Genomic DNA, 27,629 nt, shown 5'->3' on the forward strand with positions numbered 1-27,629 from the left:
ACTTTCAATGTTAAAATTTATAAAATTATGGTTAAAATGGGTCAACTCTATGTAGTCTATGAAGCCATTGTTCGTTGAGATACAGTGTGAGTACTGCCCTTTTTCCTTAATAAGTTATTTTTTAGTGTTTTTTCATTAGTTTATTTTTTTGTCTACAGGCATCTTTTCAAGTTTTAAAAATGTATACTTAGTTGTTTTTGTTTTAAGAATGTTTAAAAGGTGGGGGGGGGTTTAAAGAATAAAAAGGAGGAGAGCTATGGGTTATGTGTGTGGAAACGTATGTTGTCATTGCATCTCTCCCCCTAAAAAATACAGTTAAAAAACATTAAACCATTAGTTATGCTTGGACAAAACCTTTTCGTTTTTAATTTGTTTCCTGGATGATTATGTACTTTGTGCTTTATGTAAAGGCTGCTGTGTAATTGAATTTGGTGTTTGATATCATTGTTTCTTAATTAGTAGTGAAGTTTCACTTTTCCTTTAGAGAGGCACACAGTATCTGTTAAGAAACAAGCTTAGATATTTAGTGTCATGACCTCAGAAAAATCAGATATGTATGAAGACTCACAAATTATGTTTGATAAAATAGCCAACAGTGGATGGTCACAAAAACATAGGCTGGATTGATGCCAAGATTAGGCCCAAGCTATACATGACAAGTGACAGGTGTGACAGACATGACCATGTAGTAATAGACAAAAATAAGCAGAACAGAATGTTATAGGTAAAATGACATCACATACATGGTGCAGCACACAATACTGAAAATAATAACATATACACCAAAACATTACATAGCAGTACATACAGCATCTTATCTCAAGTTAGCCACCCAGTTTCCATTTCCAGTTCCCAAAGCTTTTACTGCTGCATTAGCTGCACGAGCATTATTCTTCCTAATAAACACATGTTCAACTCAGTCTCCTTGTTATTCACCACCATTGCCACTGTGTTTTATTAAACCAATAATCACTTATATTGACAGGGGCAGGTAATAATGGTAGGAAACATGTCTTCAGTGTCTGGGATTTTTTTGATGTACAGATTTAGGGAAAAAAACTTAACTGTCACAAGGGAAACCAACATTTAGCAACATGAGTAAATGTAACACCATTATGCCAGAACTAGTTATGCTGGCTGTCGCATCTGACAAATGCAGTGTCATTGTATTTTCAGTGGAATGACAAACATAAGAAATGAAAGGTTGATACAGAGGTTAGGACACCGCTTGAGTTGTCTATTTAGGAAATTTTGTCTAGTTAGGATGATTCTGTAATACTGTAACACTCTTATGAGGACTTAGAATCAGTTTATGAAATTATGACCTGTTTTTCTGTGATAGCTATTGCTCTGAATTCAGTCCCAACTGAAGTTGTGGTGACTAAAAAAAATAAGATTTCAGGGTTAAGATGCCCCTGATTTTGTCAAAAGGAACATACAGTGTCATAATACATGTATAACCTCCTGGCCATTTCAAACCTGATTAAATCCATCTGAGTGTTGCCATTGATCTAACTAACACATCAAGTTAGTCTATAGTATTGCCCTGGATGCTTTTATATTTTCACATTTAGATACATTGAGTTAATTTTGATGAACTAAACTGTTCAACGAGTGCGTCCAGTTACCACAACCATGCTCGTTAGATTAATATTTTACTTGTAATTATGCATGTTGTACTTCATTGCTGATGAGATAAAAACTTGAATCTCTAAAGTGGTAACTTTACAAAGAAAACATCTTTGAATAGAATGAATGGTCCATTTTTCATTAAATTTTAACACATTAAATAGGACAACAGACATTTTCTGAAAGAAAGGGAAAAATTAATTAATTAATAAATAAATAAATAAATAATTCAGTGTGGAGTTTTTGTCCCAGTAGCAACAACTTGAAAGTGTTCATTAAGATATGAGGCCACTTTGTTGTAAAACTATTTTATTAAACTAGCTTAGTGTTTGTCTATGTCTTATTGTCTTTGTTACAGCGATTACATTGAGAGAAGACGAAGGGCTGCACTTTTTTAGCCCAGCAATCTGTGTGTAATGCTGTGCTCTGAACTGAGTTCCTCTGTTCTGCACTCTTTCTCTCTGCCAGGGCTTGCTCAGAGCTGTGTCGCTTCCCCGTTGTGGAGTACAAGACAGTCAGCGCTGGAGCTGGCTGGCATCGCATGATGCATGTGCCCCAGGGTCCTCCTGTGGACAGGCCCTCCTGTGGACAGCAAATGTACCAGTGTGTGGCCATCCCCCGCAGTACCTCCTTTGACAAGAAATACCACGATGGTACCAGGTATTTTTATGTTCTTTCTCACAGCTCGCTCATGTGATGACAATAGAAACAGCAATGTTTTTAAAACAAAATTAAATGGTTCATTAGTTCAACCTAAAATAACTAACTATATGTGATCAAACATTTAACTGGGTTTACAACTCAACTCAAATTTGAATGAACTTTGAATGAATGAAGCTATCAGAGATAAAATGTTAGTTTAGATGAATAGGTTTTCCATTCAAATCTCAAAAACACTTGAAATCAGCTTCTGCCATGTTCTACTTTTTACTAGGCAGTTGGAGAGATGGCGGAGCAAAAGACTGATACAGATAAATAAGTGAGGCTGGGAGAGAAAAGTGAGCCAGAAAACATTTAAAAGTGTGGTAGAAGAACTCGGTATGCTGATACTTGACTCTATCACCCCAAACAGCTACACACTGCAGGGGAGTTTTGTTAACTGGCAGCAGTCTATGTGTTTGTGTGTGAGGGTCAAGGTTAAGGATTGCACTTTTTCAGTGTCGAGCATTTTTTTTTTTCCTGTAAACCTCTCTCCTGGACAGTCAGTGCACAGAAAAGATAAAGATACCAACAAAAGGAAAACAAATAATTTGTTCTGGAAAGCAAATATTTTTGCAAACATCTTTGCATGAGAATAATTCTGATCATCTTCTGTCTTTTTTATAGCGGTGATAAACTGAAGTCTTTATATATGCTCATCGTCAAAAAAATAGTCACACCCAGAAGGAAGTGTCGGATTGCAATGCTATTCGGAAGGAAGATAGTGTCTCTCAGTATGGTGTTGGGCCACCATGTTTGCTAACATAACGTGCCAGAGTCTTGGCATGGAGATGTAGAGGTTCCCAAAGGTGTCCTGCGATAGTCCATCCCATGCAGCTTGAATATTCTCATGCAGTTCCTGCAGATTTTGTAGTAGGTGTGGAGTGTTGATGGCTCGTCCGATAGCATCCCATGCAATTTCAGTTGGGGATAGGTCTTGCGGTGTGGCTAGCATAGTATCCGTGTCTTCAAGGCAAGCTCCTGAGATGACACCAGTCTGCGGACGAATGTTGTCCTGTTGGAATAGTGCACCGGAGTGTGCGTTCAGAAAAGGGCCACTGGTTGCAGGACCTCATTAACATAACGTTGGGCTGTCAAAGTGCCTGTAATGAAGACCAAAGCTGATCTGGCATCATTTGAAATTGCACCCCACACCACGACACCAGGCCTTCAGGACATGTGACGCGCGACAACAAACCATTCATCTTGGCACTGACCACGGTGCTTCCACACATGGATTCATTGGTCATCTCCACCAAGACAAAAGCGGGACTCGTCACTGAAGGTGACTCACTGCCGTTGTGACAGTCTGACACAACACCATTGCAGTCTTTGGCGACATTGACGTGGTGTTAAGGGCAGTTGTCATAACAGTCTGCGTGCATGTAGTCCTTGCTTACGTCACATGCACGGCTAAGCGTAAAACTTGAATCATTTGGATGTCTCACGATGTCAAACCTACCCACCGAGTTTCATTTCTGTCGGTTGATTCCTTCTGGGTGCAACTATTTTTTTTGACGATGAGTGTATATAGTTTTTGTATACACTGCGTATGATATTACTCATTATAATAACCACAAATGCAGTTTTTATCCCCTTCAGAGTTCAAATGTTATGAATTACATGACTCACCCTCCAGAACTAAGCTTTTTTTACTTACACATTTCATAAACAGCTGGTGTAGTTTCAGGAACATACAGAGTTGGTTATGGAAGTCTTAATGTTTATAACAAAATGCACCATGTTATTCTCATTACTGGTGTTCTATGCTGGGAATGCCACAACACCTTAGCACTAAAGGAAAACAAGCTTTTTTTTTATTTTTGATTATTCATTCAAACATACAGACACTTTACTGATTCAGCTGCTGACTTGGAAAGTAGTTTGGGAAAACCCATAGCAAACAGGCTGGGATGACGTATGCAGCTCAGAGAAGCAGGGAGGTGGAAAGGAGCTATTGAATATGTCTGTTTGAGGGGCACACTTTACTATTCAAATGTTTGGAATTACTATTTTCAAAAATCATACATACGTAGTTGGTTATTCTAATCTGCTAGTACTGTGCAACTACTGTGCAGGTTTCAAATAATTTGTAGGACACTATCCTGTGGAAAAAAAAGATACATATACAATGCATATATAAAATATACAAAAGCTGCAATAAAAATTAAAATGTGACCAGAACAGTGAACATTCTAAAAATTCTAAAATAATTGAGTGATGCATAGCATCAAGAATTAAGCTATAATAAAATTAATATCCAGTATTAAAATGTATAAACTGACATACAGAGTTTACATGAAAGTGCCTGACATTTCTCCCTATAGTATTCCTTCCACTGTTTAACAACTAGCTTTACATAACTAGGTTCTCTTCTTTGTGTGTCCTGTGTAGGATCCTGCATGACTTTGAGCTGGTCCAGAGCTCATCAGGAAACCCTAGTCTGCCCTATTGTAGCTCTCCCAGTAACCAGTCCACTTCTAGTGACCCAGGACCCTGTGGTACTTGGAGCCAGAAAGTTGGGTACGATGGGTAAGACCATCACCACAGCATTGAAGTGTTTTGGTCTCCAGAGCCTTATGACCTATTATTATTGTAGAATAGAATAGATCAGGACAAAAGAATGCATGGGAAGAAGTAAGGTGCCTTTCACTAGTATTCACAGAATGGCACTAGTATTCAGTCAGCTGTTCAGATACTGACAAAGACAGAACCCCAGCAGCAGGCCCTTTTCCCTTTCCTGTATATATTGGTGTTTAAGTGATGTGAACTGCAAGCTGGGTAATATAAATTATGTAGGTGCTGAAGAAAGATTCACCCAGAGCATGTTTTGACTGATTAAAGACACAGGAAAAAGGAGAAAGAAGAAATTCTCTCTAGAAGAACTTGATGTGGAGTCCAATTGGAATGAGATGTACCAAAATACGAGTGAAAAAACTTAAAAAGAAAAAGGTCAGGGTGACCAACCTTCCTTCTATTATGCAGAACGGTCGCAAAAGTTTTGCCTCGTGTCCTGCTAATTTTCAGTGCAAAAAATAAAATGTTTTATTTCTAGAATTCCTTGTTCCAGTGATCACTTTGCAAATTTCATTGCCATCCTTAGCACCACTGCGAGTAGATATGGCCTTGTACACCTGAAAGTATCCAGATAATTAGAAGATTCAGCTACAAGCTCTGGCGTAGCTTCAGCTAATATTATTTATAGCTTACTGTCAGCTATAAAAATGAACAAAACTTCACTGGTGTAGCTGTGCTCTAAGGGCATCCTGTCTTACTGTGTCCTAATGCACACAAGTCTGGACAACTTTAACAATACCCTGAAAGTGGTTTTAGCAAAGTTTTGGGCATGTATTTACTGTAAAAGATAGCATAGAACAAGTGCAAAACTAAAGAAGCAGTATTAGGACAAAAAAACATGTCTTGGCTGATCAGCTACGTCTGTGGTAAATGGAAATTATTATTCTTTTAAATTGCATGCACATATGATTGCTATGATTGTGAAATCGTCTGGTGTTGGCTGAAACAGTAACTACAGAATTCCTCATGTCTTCTGGTAGCAATGTCGAAACAAGAACTGTTTGTTGAGACCAGTGTAATGTTTTCATTTCTTTACTCATTTAGACATTGCCTTAGTCATTTGACATAAATGTCTTTTAAATTTTAGACAGTTTTATAGGTTTTTTTTTATTTTTTTTTATCTGTTTTACTGTGAATAAAGTGGCAGTTAGTTTTAGTCAACGAAAAAACACCCTTTTTGTTGACAAAATTGTGTGCAATTGTCTAACTGTGAAACAACAAACTGTAACCCAGCAGTTATGTAACTTTACAAATCAGTTAGTAGCTAACAGTTATAGGCATAAAGTACAAGCTATACCTACGTTGTACAGCCTGGCACTCATTTTTGGGCGAAGTATTAAGCCAACCAGTTGACAAGCTAACAGATACGTGACTGATTTGGGGTACGGTAAGGGCTCATTTGTCTGCTGTGTCAGATTGCAGTTCATGAGTACTCATGATTCTTGAGCACTCATTGAATTTACTCACAAGTGGTGGCACAAATTCAGTAAAAGTCTTTTACTAAATTCAGTGACATTATTGTAGGATATTGTTTATAAGGCTACATGACACCTACATAAGCTTGTCATGACAAATGACATAACCCTACATAAATGTTTATTCCAGTAGGTGTCATCTGTCATCATAAAGGCTACTTTAGCTAATTTTGATCAAAATTGGCAAATGTAGCCTTTATAGTGTAAGATATAGGTTGAGTTGGTGCAGAAATGAAGTAACGACAATGTTTTTGCCAGATTTATTCGAAAAATCTGTCAGGCCAAAACAGGTTTTTATGGGATTGAGAATAAATAATGATCATGGCAAAATTGGTTGATTTAAATGTTTACATTTAAAAGGTAAAAGATTAAACACATAAAATAAATTAAAAAAGAATGGCGCTTGGTCTGCTCCAGCATTTTGTCTGTCTCTCTCCCTCTGTTCCCAAAATACAGATAACTGCCTGCTACTATCCAGAATATCCAGCTTCTTGAGGCTTTGTTCAACCACCTTGAAGTATGCCTTCCAAATGCACAAACTAGATAGATTATAATGATGCCAAAGATGATAGTGATGTTCTTTTGGTATAATTTATTACTTCTTGGGCAAAGCATGACCTGTTATTGATGACCATAACTGCCATTTGGTCACAAAGACAGAGCTCCCCTGGGTCTATAGATGTGTTTCTGTGCAACGTCATCACAGAGATGTGTGCACAACTAGGGGGCAGAAAGCAACAGGAAGTGACACTTTTCACGGCTTAAAACAACATTGACAAGGAACTACAACACATCTAGATGATTTAGACAAGGCTGAAGTCAGCTTTCTATTCTCCAGCTCCTTATTCGAATTTTCCCCTTCCAACCTAAGTGGTGCCTGAGTGGGCAGTGGCCTGAGGTGCCTGAATGTAACTGCTGCATCGTTTAATGTGAACTGGAAACTTTGAACAAAAAGCTGAGCAATACTAAAGATACCACCATGCTCCTGATACTGTCAGATAAGGAGAGGATAGACAGACTCAACAAATAAACCAGGTTAGCTGGGAAATTCATAGGATATGTCAGGAATATTTAGTGAATGGCAAATTTAGTTAGGTGTTCAGAGATCTGACGACTAGCCAACACTGATAGTCAACTATTGTTAGCTAACATTTTACACAGTATTAATGTGCAAATGAAAAACAAACAGATCCAACTCCAAAATGGCATTTTATTATTGAGTCAACAAGAACATGCAAATAATGTGAAATCTATTGTTTACCTCAGTTGACTAATGTTACAATCTTGTGACTAGCAAGATTTACCAAACCCCCCATCTGTGTGCACACCCATTGATGTTTGTAAACTGGAAACCCATCTCTAAGTCCCCAGGCTATCCTTAAACTCATGCGATTCTAAAATGATCAGCCCTTGAGTATAAGCTAATCTCAGCAAATCAGTGATACATATAACCAAAGAACATAACATTCAAGGGTAGACAGGACACAATTATCTTTCAATAGTAAATGAGTTATGTCAGTTGACATGATAAGCTTATGTAGGTGTCATGTAGCCTTATGAAAAGTACCCTACTGTAAAGTGTTACCGTAAATTCTTTGTGGAAATTTCAGGCACCAGTGCTGTGAGTTTCCAAATGCAAGCCACTTCTAGCACCATGTAATCATAGCTTTCTACAACGAAACAGCCTCCACATACCTCTAGTTTGCTGGTTTTCTCTCTGCCCCTCACATGCCCTTACCCAGAATCTTCACACTGGGTTGGACAGCTATCACCACATAAAAAAACCTCTGACATGACATTCCCCAGTTGAGCTTTCTGAGAGTGGGAAGTGTACGTTATCTACTTTGACACCATGTCCTTGATTCAGTAATATGTTTCTAATCTAATAAAGCAGAAAAATAGTGATAATGTAAATTTATTCATAATGTTATTTTCATTTTGTCATATTTTTGGCATCAGTAAGTTAAAGTAGTTTTGATATCAGTATTAAGAATTTTTCTTTTCGTTGTTGTTAACAAACTGAAAAACCCGTCGTCAACCAGCATTTTTTTCAGTAATTTCTCAGGATTAATACTGGTTAAGTGCTATATAATAGATGTTTCTATGGTCAAGCAACGGTACACGGTCACTGTAGTGATGAATTAGGCCTCATTGTCTGGCATTTTTTCTGGGATTACCAGGTGCTAGGAGAATACTACATTGATGCTTGAATGCATAATGTAAAGTGAGATAGAGGTTGTTAAAGTGCTCTGGGGTTGTTTTTCATGCTTTTGTAAAAGCTCCTTAGTTCGCAGTTAGACAATTTTGTGCTTCCTAATTTGTGGCATAGTTTGGGGAAGGCCCTTCATTGTTTTAGCATGACAATGTACTCCATGCACAATGCAAGATTCTTACAGAAAGGATTTGTTGAGAGTGGATTGGAAGAATGTGACTGGTCTGTACAGAGCCATGACCTCAACATCATTTGGGTACAAGTGGGATAAGTTGCTATGCTATTTGTGAGAAAAACCTAATCGGCTAGCTCGTACCTGACCTCACTAATGGCCTTGTTGATGTAATGGAATGAAGTCTCCTCAGAAACATACAGTCAAATATTAAGACATTCCAAAATTAATACGTGGATTCATAGAGCCTCAGGTGCAGCGTTTTAGTACAGTTTCAGCAGAGCAGATTATGTGAATTAAAATATGTAGTTAAATATGTAATTTGCACACTTTCATATGTAGGTTATCTATAAGAAGATTTTTTGATGGTCAATAAGACAAAATGTTAGACCATGAGTCTATGCAAAAGATGGAGAGAAAACTGTTGGTTGCCACTGCTTTTGTCTAATGTGTAGATGCCAGTCCCCTGCTTTTCACAACCAGGCTGAAGGGAAGGAGACAGAAGGCTATAGAGTACAAGAATCCAGACTGGACCGGGCCAGATCTGCTGGTAAGCTTCACATCTCATTGAACTATAGTAAGATTCAAGATGCTTTCAACAGACTATGTAGGGTCATGAAAAATTTAGCAAATTATTTTCAGTATCTTTTTTTGTTTCAGAAGCCAAGTGGCACATCCCATCCACTAGGATACTGAACAGAGATATGCAGAAGCAGGAAATAAAAGACTTGCCCATAAAATTCCCACAGGTGCGTAAAATAGGTCTTGGTAAATGTTACAAAAAATGGTGAAATGCGTTTTAAATCCAACAGTGAAAAGGAGAATATCCTGCAGTACAAAGACTGTAGGACAAGGACTTCTTTGTGTTGTTGACCTATTTTCATATCCCCTCTAGGTTCCTTGCCTGCTTAGAAATGCACGCCCCTGTGTTCAAGTGCCATAGTGCCAAAACCCTTTTTAAGTGTAGACATGTCACACAGTTTTTTTTTTTTTTTGTTTTGTTTTTGTTTTTTTGTGGAGCATAACACAATATACAGCTTATATTCTGTACCGCCACGTCTTCACAGAGACAGAGAGTTTCTAAGCATCAGGTTAAATACCAATTTAGCTGATCTATGGAGCATGAAAAGGTCAAAGCTCCTTCTGCCATTTTCTTCTGACGTTTTTCCTAGCAGCAAGAAATCATGTTAAATTTATATCCCTCTAGTTTGCACTACTTAGTTCAGATGATCCCTTTATCTTTCTTATGTTGAGTGGAAGTTGGTCAGTTTTTTGATAATGTATCTGTACTGGTTTTAGGAAAAGGAGTGAAATTTATTTTTATACGAGCTAATAATGGTGAACCTTGGTAAATTATTTTCAGTGATGTACACTGAAGTTCAAAAATCACCCACTTACAATTTATTTGAAATGGCTTAGATTTAGAATGTGCAATCATCTAATGGAAAAATCAATTATTCATTTCCATTAGATCAGTAGAAGTCGCCGAAAAAGACTAGTGCAATGCATCTGTATAAGGTTTTGCATGGATAAAAGCCCTCAGACTCTGTTATCCATTAGGTTTAGCTGCCTTTGGTCTCTGAACAAAAATCATATTTACAATAACTGCATTTTCAGTTACTTATATAAAGCCATGACACGCTAGATGCTGAAAAGCTAAATATTTTCAGATCCTTGTGAAGTTCCTAAGCATGTCATGAACCTGTGCAAGGCAGGTCTCTAGTGAAAAACAGCTTAAAAAATATACTCGTTTATGTTAAAGAGCATGGATTGCAAGTTATGCTTCTGTCTGAGGACGGTGTTCATGATGTCAAAATGGTTAAGCATTTGATAACTGTAGAATGCTATGTTTTATAGGCCCAAAAGAAGAATGGTCACAGTCATTGCTCTAGTCACTCCAGTAGCAACACTCTATCCAGTAATGCTTCAAGCAGCAGTGATGACAAGCGCTTTGGCTCAGGAGACCCCATGGATCCTGCAACCCTGGACCTCACTTACATTAAAGGTGCATCCACTGACAGTGGCATTGACACAACCCCCTGTATGCCCGCCCCACCACCTCTTCCACTGACCATTCCAGACGTAGACCCTGTGGAAATTGTGCCAAGGAGTGATAGAGGACAGACAGGCTTTCCTTGGGCACTGGAGTACCAACAGGAAGAAGAGAGGGAGGGAGACAGGGAGAAGATGTTACTGACGCAGGGTCATGTCTCCGCTTCAGCAGTAGGCCATGCCACTGATGGCAGCACAGGGAACTTGAGTGAAATCTCCTCTTTATCCAGGTACAGTGGAGAGGAACATACACCACATCTCATCTGACAAATTCAGAGAAAGCTTTGGTTTTTGGATCTTTTTGTCTCTCCGGTGTTGTCTTTGAAAAAGTTTTCTCTAGTTCATTTGTATTGTGCGGCCGGCAACAGTTTTTTCACTTTCCCTACTGCTCCATCTCCAAACTCAACTCTGTAAGTGTGGTTTGAACAGGACACTCAAGCCTAGCTAGGAGAGTGTAGTCTTTAAAGTCTTTGTAATCAGTCACTGCCAAAGCAGAAAGATGTGACTGAGCATGTTCCGGCTAAAGCAGCCTGTCATCCTGACTTGTAGAATTAAGACAAAATATAAACAGCCATTACAGTGTTTTACTACCTTAAACTTGATCTCCTACTAGACCTATTAGCTACTGTGGAATGCTTACATATAAACTGACAGAAGAAGAAGAAGACTCTTTCAAGTGCTCTTTCAATAAAAGTCACACAAGCATGACACAGCACAAGTTGCCATTCATAATAGTTTGTTGTCCTCTCTAGACTCCCCAGGTATGAGAGAATGGCCATTTATTGGAGGTGTAAGAGCAGCATAGAGATTATGGGTAAAAGACCTTTGGATCTAGTGATAGACACAATTTTGGCATTAGTAGGGTTAGGATTAGTTTAGTCAAGAATGTTAATATAAAAAACTGAACAGCACCTAATTTACATTAGGAAATTGGTGTAATTTTAATTAGGGGAGGAAGGAAAAAATCATGAAAAGTATTCTGATGTTTTGGATAAATAAACAATATAGAAGTAATGGTCCAAGTATTGGTGTGTGTTGTTTTTTTTTTGTTGTTTTTTTTCATTCATTTTTCCAATTTTTTCAACATTTATGATGCTCACAGGCATAAGATTGGATATCAAAATGCATTGTTACTTTAGTCTGCCAGATGGTGCTGAGAAATCTTTATTTTCCCTTTCTGACCAAGGCCTCTGTCAGTGATTGCTGGATAGCATGCTGGGTAACATTCACCATCCCCACACGAGACCAGGGTTTGGTTCATCCTTCAGGCAAGAATGCCATTGCTATAGCAATAAATTAGTCCTTGGGGTTAGTTCTAATGTTACATTTAACTATAATTGTAAATCACTCTGGATTGCCTGGATTAGACAAAGTTTAAACTTTATTAGATACGATTTTCTTTTGATTTTTCTTTTTTCCCTTTTATGTAACACTTTTCAGATGTTACTTATGTGGTACTGAAAAACTAGCATTATAGGGTCCTTTACTGTAACTTTTGGTCAAGGATGACTTCTGCAACCTTACTTCAAACAGCAATACTTTTGTGTTATCAAAATTTAGCACAAGAAAGGTTCTGGTCATTCTGACTTCTTCCATTATGTGTAACTGTCATTGAATCTGGCTGAGCTCATATTTGTAAAACTCTGTATAATTAGCATAAAAGTGACATTGTGTTTGCATTTTTTGTCTGAGGGGCTGTATTTAAAGGGAAAACAATGAGGGGTGATGACTTAAGTATATTTGGAATCGGCTATGTTCTATACATTAGTATGTTTGGTCACAATTAGGCCAGAGGTATTGCTAACATCTATAATTTCATTAAAGAAATGGGGTTTAAAGTAAATCCTAAGTTTGACACCCAAGGTCTAAAACCCCCTTCCTTTTACACTTTGTATTTACTATTTCAATGTTTAACCAGGTTTAAAATACCATAGTGATGTTATGTTGGCTTCCAGAGCCAAAATGCATCTCTACCAGCAGTGCATAAGTAAGGATGTCAGCAGACACGTTATAATCTCTATCCAGAGTCCAGATAGAATTTGGCACTGATGGGCTTGAATGAGTACACTGGATGTCACTGTAATGCTTACAAGACATAAAGTTTCACTCTGTATGACCTTTTGTAATAATTCACCAATGTGAATGATGTAAAGAGAGCTGGAATTCACCTGTTGTCTTACCACACATCTACTTAAGAGAGAGGATGAAATAGGCTTATACTGTTCTAATTTCTCTTTCTCAGGCAGATATATAGGATGGACTCATCTCAACTGGTAGGTGCTGATGGGAAGCTCAAGACACTGTCTAAGGAGGGTTTCCTCAAGATTCTGCTGCTAGACAGTCTGCCTGGGCAGCTTGGCTATGACAAGGTGGGCTGTTACCTGTTACATGTCCTGTAAGGAGATGCAGTAGAAGCTTGAATCTTTTGAGCTGACATAAAATAGAGTTTATTTACAATTTGTTATTTTTCATTTTGATTCACAAACAATTTTTCAAAGTAAGGAATATTTTATTCAATATATTACACGGCGATTCCATTCGGCCGTTTGGTTCTGTGATGACAGAGGAACAGTGACGTTTGGCTGTTTTTTATTTTTTTTAGTGTCAGTTGGTGCTGCATCATGCCAAAGGTATTCAAAAACATGGTTCTTACCATCAAAGTCTAAGAAAAAGTTTAAGAAAACGAAGCAAGGAAAAAAACAAACCATTGACATCTTTGGGCATGTTTGAAACAGAGAAAGGACTCACCTCCCAGAACCGCAGAGCATGACATGCACAGTCCGTTTACTCCAATTCATTAGCTCAGCCGCATCAAGCTCTCAAATCAAAATGGTTCAGTTTATCCAAATGCGAACACAGACCTAGCTAAAGCAGTTAAAGCAGTTAACTTTGCTGAGCTGAGAAAAACATATTGTGAGGTGAGCACACTTTTAGAAGCTAAAGTGTATTCATCTGCAACACTAAACACTAAGTTTTTAACTATTAACAGTTACAGTCAGCCTACCTTTAGCTGTGGTTTCCCCTTTTGATGATGGATGTTTTAAATTCAAACTTTAAATCTTTTTTGTAAGTGTTCAGGTTATTTCTAAAGCAATACATTTTTTATGTTTTGGAGAGAAAAAAAACTAAAAATAATCTCTGGCACTACACAGCACTCTTTTTTCCACAAACGCAAGCACCTGCTAGATGCCACTTTGAAAAAGGTTTTATGGCCAGATGTGACAGCTTGTTTGGCAGCAAATACTCAAAGTGGTTTCACGTAAAATCACTGTGCAGTATGGTGGAGAATTTGTAATGTAGTGAGGATCTTTTTTTCCAAAGGCCCTGGTCAACCTTCTTAGGATGCATGCCATCATGGCCCCCATACCAGGAGATTTTACATGAAAATCTGTCTGATTTTGCCAAAAATCTAAAACTGGGTTATATTTGGTTTCTAGCAGGAAAATGATGTACAACATAGGTCCAAATTGCCACAGAATTAATCTTTTGACATGCTATTGACCTGACCAAACCCTACTGAAAACCTGTGGGGGTGGGGATTCTGCATTGAAGAGTTGTCTCAAATTCCTTCCTCTGTGTTCTCCAGTCTCATCAAGCATTAAAGCTTTTGCAATATTGATTTATCTCTGCTCGCAATTTACCATTTTTGAAAACCTTGAGTAACAATATGATCATCTAGAATAGATGGAAAAAATCTGCAAAATATAAATCTTAAAGCCATAGGCATCATTAGGTTTACAAAACAGGGACATCAAGTGATGGCACATTTCTGTCGAGCAACAAGTTATGAATAATGCAGTTTTGAACAAGCATTTTATTTAGTCATGTGAAAATGTAATAATAAGGCCTAATGCTGTTAATGCTGAGAGGAAAAAACTGAAAGGAAGTGAGTTTGTCAGAAGGCCTTCAGTTGTCCTAAACAATGAGCAGTGGCCTTTAAACATATGTTTACATTCATTTGTACTGATCTACAAAGGTTTGTAGAACATCCAAGCTAACATAGATGTCAAAACAACATGACTAATGGAAAAATTTCTCCCATAGATGTGTTTACACGGTGGTTTCGTTCTCCATATTTAACCCTTTGATATGTATACTATAATGAGGCCCAATGCACCCGTAAGGGGCCCTTTTGGCATAGAGGAGTAAGTGAGAGTGGGTCAGAATTCATCAAAAGGTCTCAATATGATATGATTGTTGACCAGGGACCTTCACAGAGTTTTGTTCAGATTGATCTTTTGGCCTTGTATAATAAGCTGTAGTCTAAGCCAAAATACCAGACAAGCAGTCCAAAATTTGACATAAAATGTAATTAAAAAGTTATTCTGGTCAGTGAATGGAACCACATGGCACCAATTGTTTATTGTAGCCTTTGTAATGACATTGTAATAACGTTTTTATTGATTAAGTTTTTTTGAGTGCTAAAGTGCCCCATAAAGGACAATCAGGACAAAATTTTGCAGACCCCATCAGAGTCTCAACATATACAATTCCTTACAGTTTAGAGATGATTGGACAAATGATATAGCAATTTAAGCTAGAAATGCCATGACCGCAGTGATGAATTGATAGTGACACTATATTGAGTAAAAAAAGTCACAAAAGTCCACAGAGTATTTCTAGACCAATTTCAAAAAGGTATGATCAAAATTCAGAGACTAGTTCGAAAAGTATAGTTTTCAAATAGTTAACGATTACAAAAATGCATTTTTAAAATAAACTTATGATTGGAAATTTGTTTGGCACACTGCACTACATTAGACTAACATAAATACATGACCAAAAATAAAAGTATGTACATGTAACATGTAATAATTAATTGAATTTCATGAATAGCGCCCCCAGTGGCCAAATCTTTTGAAACATCAGTGGTTGTTAGAAAGTGGCCACATAGCGTGTTTTCACACTTGGGGCATTTGTGTGTTAAGTGGACTTTGTGAACGCTGAGTCATGGTTTTCTGTGCATATTATCTCTTGACAAAGAGATTCCTCTTCATAGTTCACTTACATTGTGAACACAGAAAGAGCTGAGGTCATTTGCAGTTGGTTCCCTTTCAGGTTCACTTTAACAGAACTCCATTCAGTTCATTTTAAAAGAACTATATGTGAAAATACCCATAGAGGCACCATTCAAGTTTCATCATGATTGGTCAATGTTAAGCTGTCAAAAGTCTACTGAATGCTGATTGGCTGATGGCTGATTGGTTGATAGATGCTATGTGCTAAATTTCAGCTTGATCGGATGTACAGATGCTGAGAAACAGTTATTAGCATTTACAGCGCCTCCTAATGACCTGTCAGGCCCAAAAGCCTCTCTTCTGTGCTCAAGGCCCGTGGACAGAGATGGATCCTCCTAGCGCGTTCTAATACTGTTACCTTAAGAGCTAACTGCAATATAACTTCTTCTAACAAAATAAGAAAAATGTCAAAGTGTAAAAAGCAAGGTAAAATAAAAGACTTCAGCCGCTGAGTTCTTGTGGAAGGAAGGAAAAGGCCTTCTGCTTTATTGAGCTTGGATGGCAAGATGGTTCCTGGACAACCACAATGCAAAGAACATGTCAAAAACACCCACTTTTATATCCTGTTTGGAGCGATGAAGAAATCGCCCCCCTCTTTTTCTATGGAATTCTATACCGTCTTAGTTCCCATTATCTCCAAATCTTACATGTACATGGGAACCGTCACATCTGCACTTGGGAACCCTTATTTCCAATCATACATGAAATATGTTTTTTAAAAATATCTTATCTTAGTTGTACCAGAATGTTCCAGTACCCAAGGACATTAGCTTTTGACTGGTTGCATTGTAAGTTCACCTCTTCCAGGGCTGGTTCTTATCTCAAGGGCAGTTCTTCTTGCTCACACAGCAGATCCTAACAAGCTTCAGGAGGCCCCTTTTACAAACAGGCTTTGAAGCTAAGGCATATTTTACAGTGTGAAGATTACTATTCTTTGGTTAATAAACACTACTTGTTAACATTATCAGAAAATAAAGATTATTTATTCAAAACATCCATCAGACCTATGCGCACAAAAATTGATACACTGTCTCAGAATATTCTAGTAAATAAGTGAAGGATTCTTGAGTTATAGAATTTTAATTTAATTATGAATTATTTTGAATTATTTCAGAAGGATTATTAGCATATGGCAGCCATGCTGTTCACAAAAGACAATTTTTTTTTGATAATTATTGAGGTTCAGGCTCTTCTGAATTCTGAACCTTAGGACTATTTTGCAAAAGTAGGTTTTGCATATTATGCAAATTTGTGAAAAATTTAAGTAGGCAGAGCCAAAAGTTCCAAATTATAAAGTTGTTTGTCTTTACCCAAGGAATCAGGAAAAAATTGAAGTTTGTCTCAGAGATTTAAGAGTTATGAGGCAAAACGCATTTTGCTGCACTATAGTGCCCCCTTTAGGCCGATTGGGCTCATGTCATGTGTCTGAGTAGCGGGAGGGACTAGTACCTATTGACCAAGTTTCATGTTTCTAGGACTTACGGTTTGGTCTGAGCAATTCGTTTTGAATATGAAAAAACTCCTAATAATAATAATAATAATAATAATAATAATAATAGTAATAAATTGTTATTTACAATAACAATAAATTATTATCAATAATAATGAATATAGCTGCAAGCGGCAATCATCGGGGTCTAAGCACCATGAGGACAACGAGGGTTGATGTGGTGGCCTCTGGTCGTAGAAGGCAGCAGATAGCTAGATTTTTAAGAAAGATCTCCTTTTCTCACAATTAAGATCACTAAGTGATATATCTGCTACAATTTTTATAGCTCAGCTCTGTTCAACGTCCACGATGGCATTTGAACCCACCACCTAAGACTTCATAGGTGGATGGTCACATGGTGAGCCACCAGAGGTCTGTGGCACACCCGCAATTTTAAAAACAATTTATTGGAAGTGAGCAACAAGGAACCATACACCATTAGTAGTAGCATAAGCAAATTTCATGTCTCTGGCCATAGAAGGCTGCACATTGTTGGATTTTTAAGAAGGACCTCCTTTTCTTCAGATTAAGATTAAAAAAAAAATCTTATTGGTATGTAGCAATAAGGAACCAAGCACCATTTTACAAACTAGTTCCCACATTGCAGTTACTGTGATTATTAAGTACTATAACAAAAAACAAAATCGTAGTATGCCCTCAGTTTGTCATTTTGTAAATTTGTTTCCAATTTGGTTATAATTGGACAATTATTGATGTATTTCTACCCTTTTAAGGCAGAATAAGCCAGGTCACACCAGTTTATTTAAATCTTGCTGCTATACTGTGCTTAAAAGTCATGATGTTTTTAATAATAATTTCTTATTGTATCCACAGATTGTTTTAAAAAAATAATAATTTGATAAAACCTCAAGAAGTAGTAAAATATAACTTTTTTTAAAATATCCATTTTTTAAGACTTACGTTTGCACAATTGGCAGACTTAATGGATGTAGTAAAGCTTTCCACTGATTTGTTAATTTTATTCATTCATTCAACATTGACATTTTCAGGTAACTCCCTCTGGTGTCAGGATAAAAATATAACATCTGACACTGTGATCCAGATGTACTCAAATCAAATTACAGGATCTCATGTAAAGTTAAGCAACATGCATATATTTGCAAAGTGTTAAGACTCATTAAGATGTATATTTTGATACTATACAAAAACATTTTAGGAAGGAGTAGAAGAACATACATTTTCAAGCTCTGATGATTTACAGAAAAACAAAGTTTTTATAAGACTTGTATTTGCCATATTGCTAGGCTCGGTGGAATACATGAAATTCCAAAAGATAGATATTGCAATACCTACGAGTGTAAGTATGTTTGTTTGAAGTCATAATTTGCATGTAATGCTGATGCTCCCTTTGGTGGCCAGAGAAGATATTATCATTCCTGATTCGGTGTCCAAGATGAGTTTAAGTCAAATTTCCATATTTCCTGTGCAATTGTGGAACATGTTAATGAGATGTGTAATTTGAAACCATTATCTTTATTTGTAGTGATAAAAAGATATGATATTTTAATAAATATGCACTAAATTAGGTATTGTAGGCGCTTATGGCAATCAGTTTAAATGAACCTTTGCATGCTTCTTCAGAAAATGTACATTCTTGCCAAGTTGTATCACAATCATATAAAAACAAAAAAATCTATAGCCCCTTAAGTCAGAAAAAGCCAGGCCGAACAGATTCGTTAATGTCTCATGGCCTTTCTTTGCAATAAATTAAATATTTTTTTGATAATTATTTACCTACATACTCCACAGATTGTTTTAAGACCAAAATTGAAACAATTTGACTAAAATTTACAGACTAGTTCGAAAAGCTCATTTATCAAACATTGGTCAACCGCAGAAAAACTAAAGAATTTTAAAAGACTTGTATTTGATAAAATGTCATTCTCAGTGTAAACAATGATATGAATAGATTTATTTTAATCCAAGATAAAAATTTATAGGACTTGTTCTGTAGTGCCACCTCATGGCACCCAATTGAAGTCAAAGTTTATAGGCTATTAGAAATTGCCTGTGTGGACACATCATATAATTTTTAGCCAGTGCTAAGCCCTTCAAATGCTTGTTGAAAGCTTATTGGCCAGTGGTGTCCATATTTGTCCAATGATTGGGTTGTCCTTAATAAGTCATATATAAAGTACCCCTAGGATGCAGCATGCAAAGTTTCAGCTCAGTTGGCCAAGCGGTTGCTGAGAAACCCTTATTGAGTAATTGATATCAAATCTGGTGGGCTTCCACAAAATCATGCGGCGTACATGACTGTTAAGTTTGAAATTAACAACACTGCATTGAGCTGTTTGTAGATTGCTATGAAAGCATCTGTGTTTGAAGAATAAGTTTCTGGTTTCAATTCCCCATTAGGGATATTAAAATAAAGTTAATGCAAGTTAATGACACACAAGGTCTTCATGGTGCTTGGACCCCGCAGATAGCCACTTGCTTTCTTATTGTTCATTGTCTTTGTACATCTTAACTGTCTGATTTTAACTTTGTCATCTCCGATGGGCAAATGTGCCTGTGGTGAGCAGACACATGCCTTATAGTGAAGGATTTTGCAGTGTTGGTTGTTTTTTGTGTATGTGAGTCCAGCCTGCTGGTTGATTTGCTTTTGATTTGTATCACCATAGGGCATAAGCGTTGGAATAGGTAGCGTGATGACTGCACAGCTGTCAGGAATAGTCTGTAGCCTGATGTAATAACATTGTGAAACGTTAACGTGTTCTGAAATAGTATCTACCAAGTTGGCCTACCCACTTTTTCACAGGACTGCCTAATAACTGTCAACATCACTGAATCAGAGTTGCATGCAGCTCAAATTTTTTATACACTGTAGTGTTCTTGCTATAAAGTCATCTGTCAGGTGTTATTTACATATTTTCAGCATTTTCATCATCTTTTTTCCAGCTGTTATTACTGTTTTTTTATGTATACACTCACTGAGCACTTTACTTGTATTTACATTTATTGCCCATTTTGTTGGCTCCACCTACCATATAGGTAGGTTACATTGTACGGACTGTACTTCATCTATTTCTTTGCATAATTTATTACTTCACCTTCATCCCATAAGTTGGAAAAGCCAACTTACTGTTTTGATCTTCTTCTTCTTCTTCTTCTTCTTCTAATTATTATTAAATTGGCTTGGAACTTACTGTTTCTCATAATTTTATTACGTTGGCTTGAAAAAGCCAACTTACTGTTCTAAATATTTTTTTGTGCACTCAAAATTGAAACAGTTTCTCCTCCTACAGTTTTTGACGTAGAATCATGAAACTTTGCAGGATCGTAGGGTCCATACCTGAATAGTGTGCTTGTGGTTTTTGGACCAAACCAATGCATGTTTTTTGTTAATGACTTTTTTCCCCTGTAGGAAATAAATGGCAAAATGTTCAGGACATTCAAATGTAACTGCCAAAAGTGACGTCACAATGCACATCTCTCCCACACACTTATACACAGTACACATAGACTCACACACTTACTGCCTAATGCACAGCAATAACAGCACAAAAAATGAATTTAAGTTGGAACTGCATTTAAGGTGGCACTGTATGTAAAGTAGCACTGAATTTAATAAGGCAGTGTATTTAAGGTATCTAAATTTAAGGTGGCAGTGAATTTAAGGGATCAGCACATTAAATGTGGCTGTGTATTTAAGAATGGCAGTGTGCTTAAGGTGTCAGTACATTTTAAAGTGGTAATGAATTTAAGGTATCAGTAAATTTAAGGTGACAGTGTATTTAAGGTACCAGTCAATTTAAGCTGGAAGTGAATTAAAGGTATCAGTAAATTTGAGGGAGCACTGAATTTAAGCTGGCACTGTATTTAAGGTTTTAGTGAATTTAGTGTGGCAGTGATTTTAATATGGCAGTATAATTATGTTATCAGTAAATTTAGGGTGACAGTGAATTTTAATGTATCACTAAATTTAATTTGGCAGTGTATTAAAGGTTTTAGTAAATTTAAGGTATCAGTGAATTTTTTTGTGAACAATTGTCTTATTGTTCTTTCGTAAGATCACAGAACATCCCCTTTCCCTCCCCACCTCCCTGCCCCAGGGTGTGTTGGCAGATTACAAAATTAAGATTTCAGACAGTACATGGAAAAATATATGAGTACATGGCTTCATAACAACAAGAGGGAAAAATAAATATATGTGTGGATTAAGTGATGAGAATTCTTTTAAAATAAAAGTGAACAAATAAGTAACAACTCTCACAAGAGCCTAGTAAGGACTCCACTGTTTGGAGCACCCTCTTCCAAGCATCAAGAGTTCTTGACTGAGCCCCTGAGATATTTCAGAAGAAATATCAAACGCTGACAAAATCCAGTGCCGTCTTGAGATGTAGTGTTGAGGGTTCCATCGATTGACCAGCAGCTTTTTTGCAGCTGTCAAAGTACAGAGCAACAGTTTTTTTTTGCTGAATTGAGAGATTAAGTGAAGAAAAATCATTTAAAAGAAAAATGAGCATGGAACATCATGGGCTAACAGGAACACACATTACAAATTGGAGACTGAGCAAGATGCATATGAGATGGTGTTAAATAGAATCTGTGCAAGAATTTTCAGTGTATTATTTGGTGATTTGGGTTTCTTGTAGATAAACAGATGGTTTCCTATATACAGCCTATAAAAAAAACTCTTGATCCTCCAATTTAAGATTCTTGGACCAGACTGAGCACACTGTTTATAAGGATTAACTGTTTTAAGCATTCGATGTAACTGTAACTTAGAGTTCAGGGATGCACAATAAGACCGCAGGGCAGATTTGAGCTTCAAATACCTAAAGAAAGAAGCTCTAGGTAAAATAAATTGCTCTCTAATATTTTGAAAGGATCTTTCATCAAAATTATCACCTAAAATGTGAATTTCTTGGCTCTCCCATTGGGTGCATTATAATGGAGAGTTTTCTGTCAGCACATTATGATTGTGAAAAAGTGGGGAATGGTGCTATTTTATCATATTAAAATTTGGAAACACAAGCCCACCTTCAGACTTGCATCTCTGGAAGGTGGATAATTTTATCCGGGGTCATTTGCCATTCCAAATATATGAGGACAGTGTTTGAGAAAGTGTAGTCCGTATGGGACGAGGTGAAGTAATCATGTAACTAAAAAATAATTCGCGGTAAAATATTCATTTTCACCACTGCGATCCTAGCCTGTAAAGAGGTAGGTAATCTTGACCAATTATAGTTATCAATTTTAATTTGCTTCAGTATATCATTAAAGTGTTTGTTGATTATCATTCAAAGAAAGGTATATCTCTACCCCCAAATATTTTAAATGACTAACCACTGGGATAGGTACTGAAAGCAAGCCAGGGTCTAACGGAAAATGTAATGTGAGGAATGCAGATTTATCCCAATTTCTTATAACCGGAAAATTTACCAAAATCATTACATAACATAAGCAGGTGGGAAACAGAATCTATTAGGTTGTCTAAAACCAGCAGAATAGAGACTTCTTTACTCTAATAGGTGAATCAAGAGTCAATTTGCGAACAGCTTAGGCAAGGGGCTATAGAAAAATAGCAAACAGGAGGGCTGACAAAGGACACCATTGGCACATGCCACGACCCAGCGGAAAAGATACTGAACGTTTATTACCTGAAAGGACCATTGGGATGAGTTTGCGTAGAAAAGTTTTATCATGGCAATAAATCCAGCACCAAAACCAAAATGTTCTAAGGTGGACCACAAGTAATGCCACTCAAGTCGATCAAAGGCTTTCATGTCATCAAGCAACAGTATAGCCCAATGTGACTTCGGAGTACCTGCTGAGTGAATAATATGTGGAAGACGTCTAATATTATCAGCCGCTGATCTTGATTTTATAAAGCCAGTTTGGTTGCAATGAATGATTGCTGACATGATTACTTCTAAATGTCAAGCTAATACCTTTGCAAATACATTAATATTTGCAAAGGTAAGTGAGACTGGGTGGTAATTACTGCAGGAAGTTGGGTCTTTGTCTTTCTTAAGCAATAATGGTCTTTTTGCCATGTTCACATCCTGATGGAATTTGCCCTTAGCTGTTGAGTAATTAATCATGTCATAAAAATAGTGGCCCAAGCTCTGTCCAAAAACGTAGATAAAATTCTGCTGTACTCCCATCCCAACAGGGTGATTTTCCTTTTTTCATAGGACAGTGTGCATCTTGCAACTCCAAAAGAATGATATCTTGGTCTAAATAAGACGCCTGATTAGCTGAAAGCCATGGTAAATCTAAGGGTTGAAAAAAGTCCTTCATTATGCAGTAAGTTTGTATTGAAATGCAACCAGGGTGCACAAGTATGGGAAATCGTAATTTGGATAAAATACCATGATGGTCTGAAAGAGACATTGGCCAAATATTTATTGTGGCTATCGCAGAAAAAAAGAGCACTGTACATAAACAAAAAAATGTCCACAACAGGCCCATGTCCACAACCATTGCCTTTCAAGGTCAGTGGCAATGACATTGATCTAGCCAGTAGCCAGAACTAGAAATTACTAGATGTTAAAAATATCACAAGTGCTCAGCATGGGGTTCTCCTTTTGCAGCTGTAGCCAGTCAGCAGCCTTTCCATGAAGTCCACACACACACACACACACACGGACACAAACACATATATATACAAACACACACACACGGACACAAACACATATATATACAAACACAAACACACGGACACAAACACAGTAACAGCAGGCCATGTATGAGGTAAACAGAGTGAAGGGACCTCCACACTTTTATTCCCCACAGGTTCACCCAAGTACCACCTGTGTAATATAAATGTGTGGGGGGTTGTACTGGTGTGAAGTTATTTAAAATGTGTTATTTTACATATTCTGCATATTCTACATACAGTGCATTTAAGGTAACAACAAATTTCAAGAGGCATTGCATTTAATATATCAGTAAATTTAAGGTAGCAATGAATTTAAGGTGGCAGTGTATTTAAGGTATCAGTAAATTAAAGGTGGCAGGGTGTTTAAGGCATCAGTGAATTTAAGGTGGCAGGATTGAAGGTAGCAGTGGATTTATGGTGGCATTGGATTGAAGGTAGCAGTGGATATAAGGTATCAGTGAATTTAAGGTGGCATTACATTTAAGGTAGTAATTGATTCAGGGTATCAGCGGATTTAAGATGGCATTGGAAATAAGGTAGCAATGGATTTAAGTTTTAAATGGATTTAAGGTAGCAATGGATTGAAGGGAGCAGCGAATTTAAGGTGGCAAGGGTTTCAAGACAGCAGCCGATATAAGTGGCAGTGGAATTAAGCAGGCATTGGATTTAAGGTAGTAATAGTTGGCCATTTCAAGCCAACTTAAAGTTCGTTCACAAACTTTTCCTTTCTAGTTTTGGTTGGTGAACGATTCTCAATCCATCAGTGAAACTCCAACAGCTCTGCTTGTCTGATGCACTTGTATGTACTTGCACAAAACATTAACACACCACCACATCAGTGTCACTGCAGTGCTTAGAATTATCCACCACCCAAATAACTTGCTCTGTGGAGGTCTTGTGGTGGTAATCTAGCTATGTACATCACGAGAACAGTAGGCTAAGACGAATGGTGACACATGAGCTGTTTCAACAGCTGTTACTGTTAATGTAGTTTTCCTAAACTCACATTTGTTGTTGTGGTGGGGTGGGGTCTCCTTTTCAACCGCCCTATATGCCATCTTTTGTTTTATTTTCCAATTCACTGATCAGATGAAATCAGTGCTTTGAAATATATCATGAGCCGTGATCGCACAGTTAGTTATCTGTATTTTAATTGTTGAGAGTGCTGCCACTGAAACAAAGTAAAATAACTGAACAATAAGGAAATAAGTTATTTACCCCAGAGCACCATGATTCATGATTTTCCATGATTTATTTTTTAGTATTTTAGATATGTGTCACGCTGCTACAGGCAAATAGTGGTCACACCAGACACTAATGCACTGATGAGGAAATTCATGACCGACCCTGTTTTCACGTTTCAGCAAAATCTTTTCAGTAAAAAATGTTGTGTTTATATTTTTTGTTCACCATAGTTCTGTTCCATTTTTTAATCCATTTAATTTATTCTATTTCTTTCTATACTTCTGTCTTTTGATCTCTCTGTATCTGTTTCTCAGTCCTAATCTGCATTTTGCTCTCTCCTCAGTTTACAGCTTGTACAGGAGGAGCACAAGGTGACATAATAAGTGCGTTTACATGCACTCAATAATCCAATCATAGTTGGATTTCTGTAGTTAACTGATTATTCAAATAGTCATGTAAACAGCATACTCCAATCTAGAAATCTGTTTAAGATATCTGAAAAGGAGAGGTAAATTTTAGCTCAATTATTGGATTTCTAGGCACATGTATTCTTATATTCAGATTTTCTTCAGATTTCTCAGTCTGCACATGTGCAAAATTGAGGGATTTAAATATTCGTTATTTTCTAGATGATATACATATTTTCAGATAAAGTGGCGCAGTGTTTTTTTTTAAAAAGCCATGGCATGAAATTTGAGTTTACATTAAGTTTACATCACGTCTTCTTCTGTGCGTTTATTGGCTCCTGGCAAATCAGAAATCTTATTTACTGCCTGTCTCATGTAGACCTGGAGTTTTCCCATTATCTGATTACTTGAGTGCATGTAAACACGTTTATCGGATTGCTGACAAAATCTGATTTTCTGCAGTTATCGGATTATTAAGTGCATGTGAACACACACATTCTCACCTTTTCCAGCCTCTCAAAATCAACCTAAACGAAGGTTAATTTAGTACGTTTAAATCCTCACCTGCCACTGGCTGCACTGCATTCCATGGTACCTAGGGACCATACAGAGTGATACTGATCTGATTATTGATTTGATTACTGATCTGAAGTCAGCACCCATTTTTTTAGTTAAATTTGAAAGTATAATAAATGGGTATAGAAGAGTAGATTGGATCATGATATTTTGTTTTAAGGATTCAGATGTACTGTGACTTGCACATTGTGTTGGGTAATATCTCATGAAGCTGATCCCCATCAGTCTGTTGCCTTATATTCCTTTAGTCAAATAAACTGTTAGACAAGATAGTACTATGATGAGCCCCCATTAGTTGTGGAAAAATGTGAAAGATCACCATGGTTGTTATTAAGCTTTTAAAAGCATCAAATTGGACTGCCCTGAATCGATTTATTGTATGTAAAGAAGATGATATGTAAAGATGTCTAACATTTTGTAGTGTGACCAAATCTAAAACATTTGGCAAGTGGCATGTTAATTCACCCTATTTCGCTTCGCCCAATTTTGTTTTTAAATCTTATTCTTTTTAGCAGAGGTCTGAGAGTAGTTGCACGTGGTGACCTGTTTGATTTTTTGCTGTTGTTGTCCTCTCTCAATGGAGGTTAGGAGGGGCATAACTCACAATATTGGTTTTCTGATATAGTGTCTCATTGCAGTTTCTCACCCCCATAGGCTCTGCATTTTGTCTCTCCCATGAATAAATTGTTTCATTGTAGTATAGGTTTTTTTTCCACTAGCACTGTTTTTGGCTTTCTTTTAAGTCTTTATCAAAGCCTGAATTAACATGAAAGAACAACCTTCTTATATCTTTCTTATTTCTCTATTGATTTTTGTGTTTTCTTCTTGTAATTCTTTTAACTCTGTTTCTTTTAAAATTCTTCTTTTGTTTTTCTTTCTATCTTCCAGATGTTCTCTATGAGTCAGTCATCACATCGCCCTCTATACAGGACACTTTCAGATGAGAGTCTTTACAGCAGCCACCAGAGGGTGCTGTCTTTGGCCAGCTTGCGGAGCTCCGTACTGGAGCAGGTTCTGCCCAATGACATCCTGTTCAGCAGTGCACTGCCATACCACAGTACCCTGCCCCCTTATTTGGGCCTCAGCCATACGGCTAGCCAGTTCAAGAGTGAGGCCTCATTCTTACTTTCTAATCATCTTTGAGCTACTGACTACCATTTCACTCTACCCTTATCATGACTATTAGAAATCTCATGGTGGTAGACTGAACCAGTAATCCTTCTGTGAAATGGCTTTTTGGTAGCAAAGGTTTACAGCTGAGTGAGTGTCAACTGCATCAACCATTGTGATGGTGCATTGTAGCTTAGTTTTGTCATTATCTGCTGACATTAATGTTCCATTAGAGTTGTCTGTGATGCCACCATGATACTATTAAAAAAAACACACTTTCATCTAGAGGGGCTCCAATACATGTATCCTCATTGCATACTTAGGATAGCCCTCGTCTTTCTGCTCTATGATCAACTCACAGACAGAGTACTCAGAATAGCATACAGCTGTTTGCACA

General features: G+C 37.1%; 1 protein-coding gene across 5 annotated transcripts in view; it reads left to right on the forward strand.

Annotated features, from left to right (window-relative positions):
• Positions 1–27,629, forward strand: part of sipa1l2 (signal-induced proliferation-associated 1 like 2) — a 79,515-nt gene that overhangs the window by 45,056 nt on the left and 6,830 nt on the right. The window contains exons 10-16 of one of the 5 annotated variants that reach the window (XM_036585888.1): positions 2,098–2,289; positions 4,723–4,860; positions 9,220–9,314; positions 9,407–9,513; positions 10,622–11,046; positions 13,059–13,185; positions 27,011–27,230. In XM_036585888.1, coding sequence (XP_036441781.1) covers positions 2,098–2,289; positions 4,723–4,860; positions 9,220–9,314; positions 9,407–9,513; positions 10,622–11,046; positions 13,059–13,185; positions 27,011–27,230 — 1,304 coding nt within the window. The remainder of the gene's footprint in view (positions 1–2,097; positions 2,290–4,722; positions 4,861–9,219; positions 9,315–9,406; positions 9,514–10,621; positions 11,047–13,058; positions 13,186–27,010; positions 27,231–27,629) is intronic. The other 4 variants (XM_036585892.1, XM_036585893.1, XM_036585889.1 and 1 more) reach the window with 4 other exon arrangements.

The sequence above is a fragment of the Colossoma macropomum genome, unplaced genomic scaffold (assembly GCF_904425465.1).
Source record: "Colossoma macropomum unplaced genomic scaffold, Colossoma_macropomum, whole genome shotgun sequence".
Lineage (NCBI taxonomy): Eukaryota > Metazoa > Chordata > Actinopteri > Characiformes > Serrasalmidae > Colossoma > Colossoma macropomum.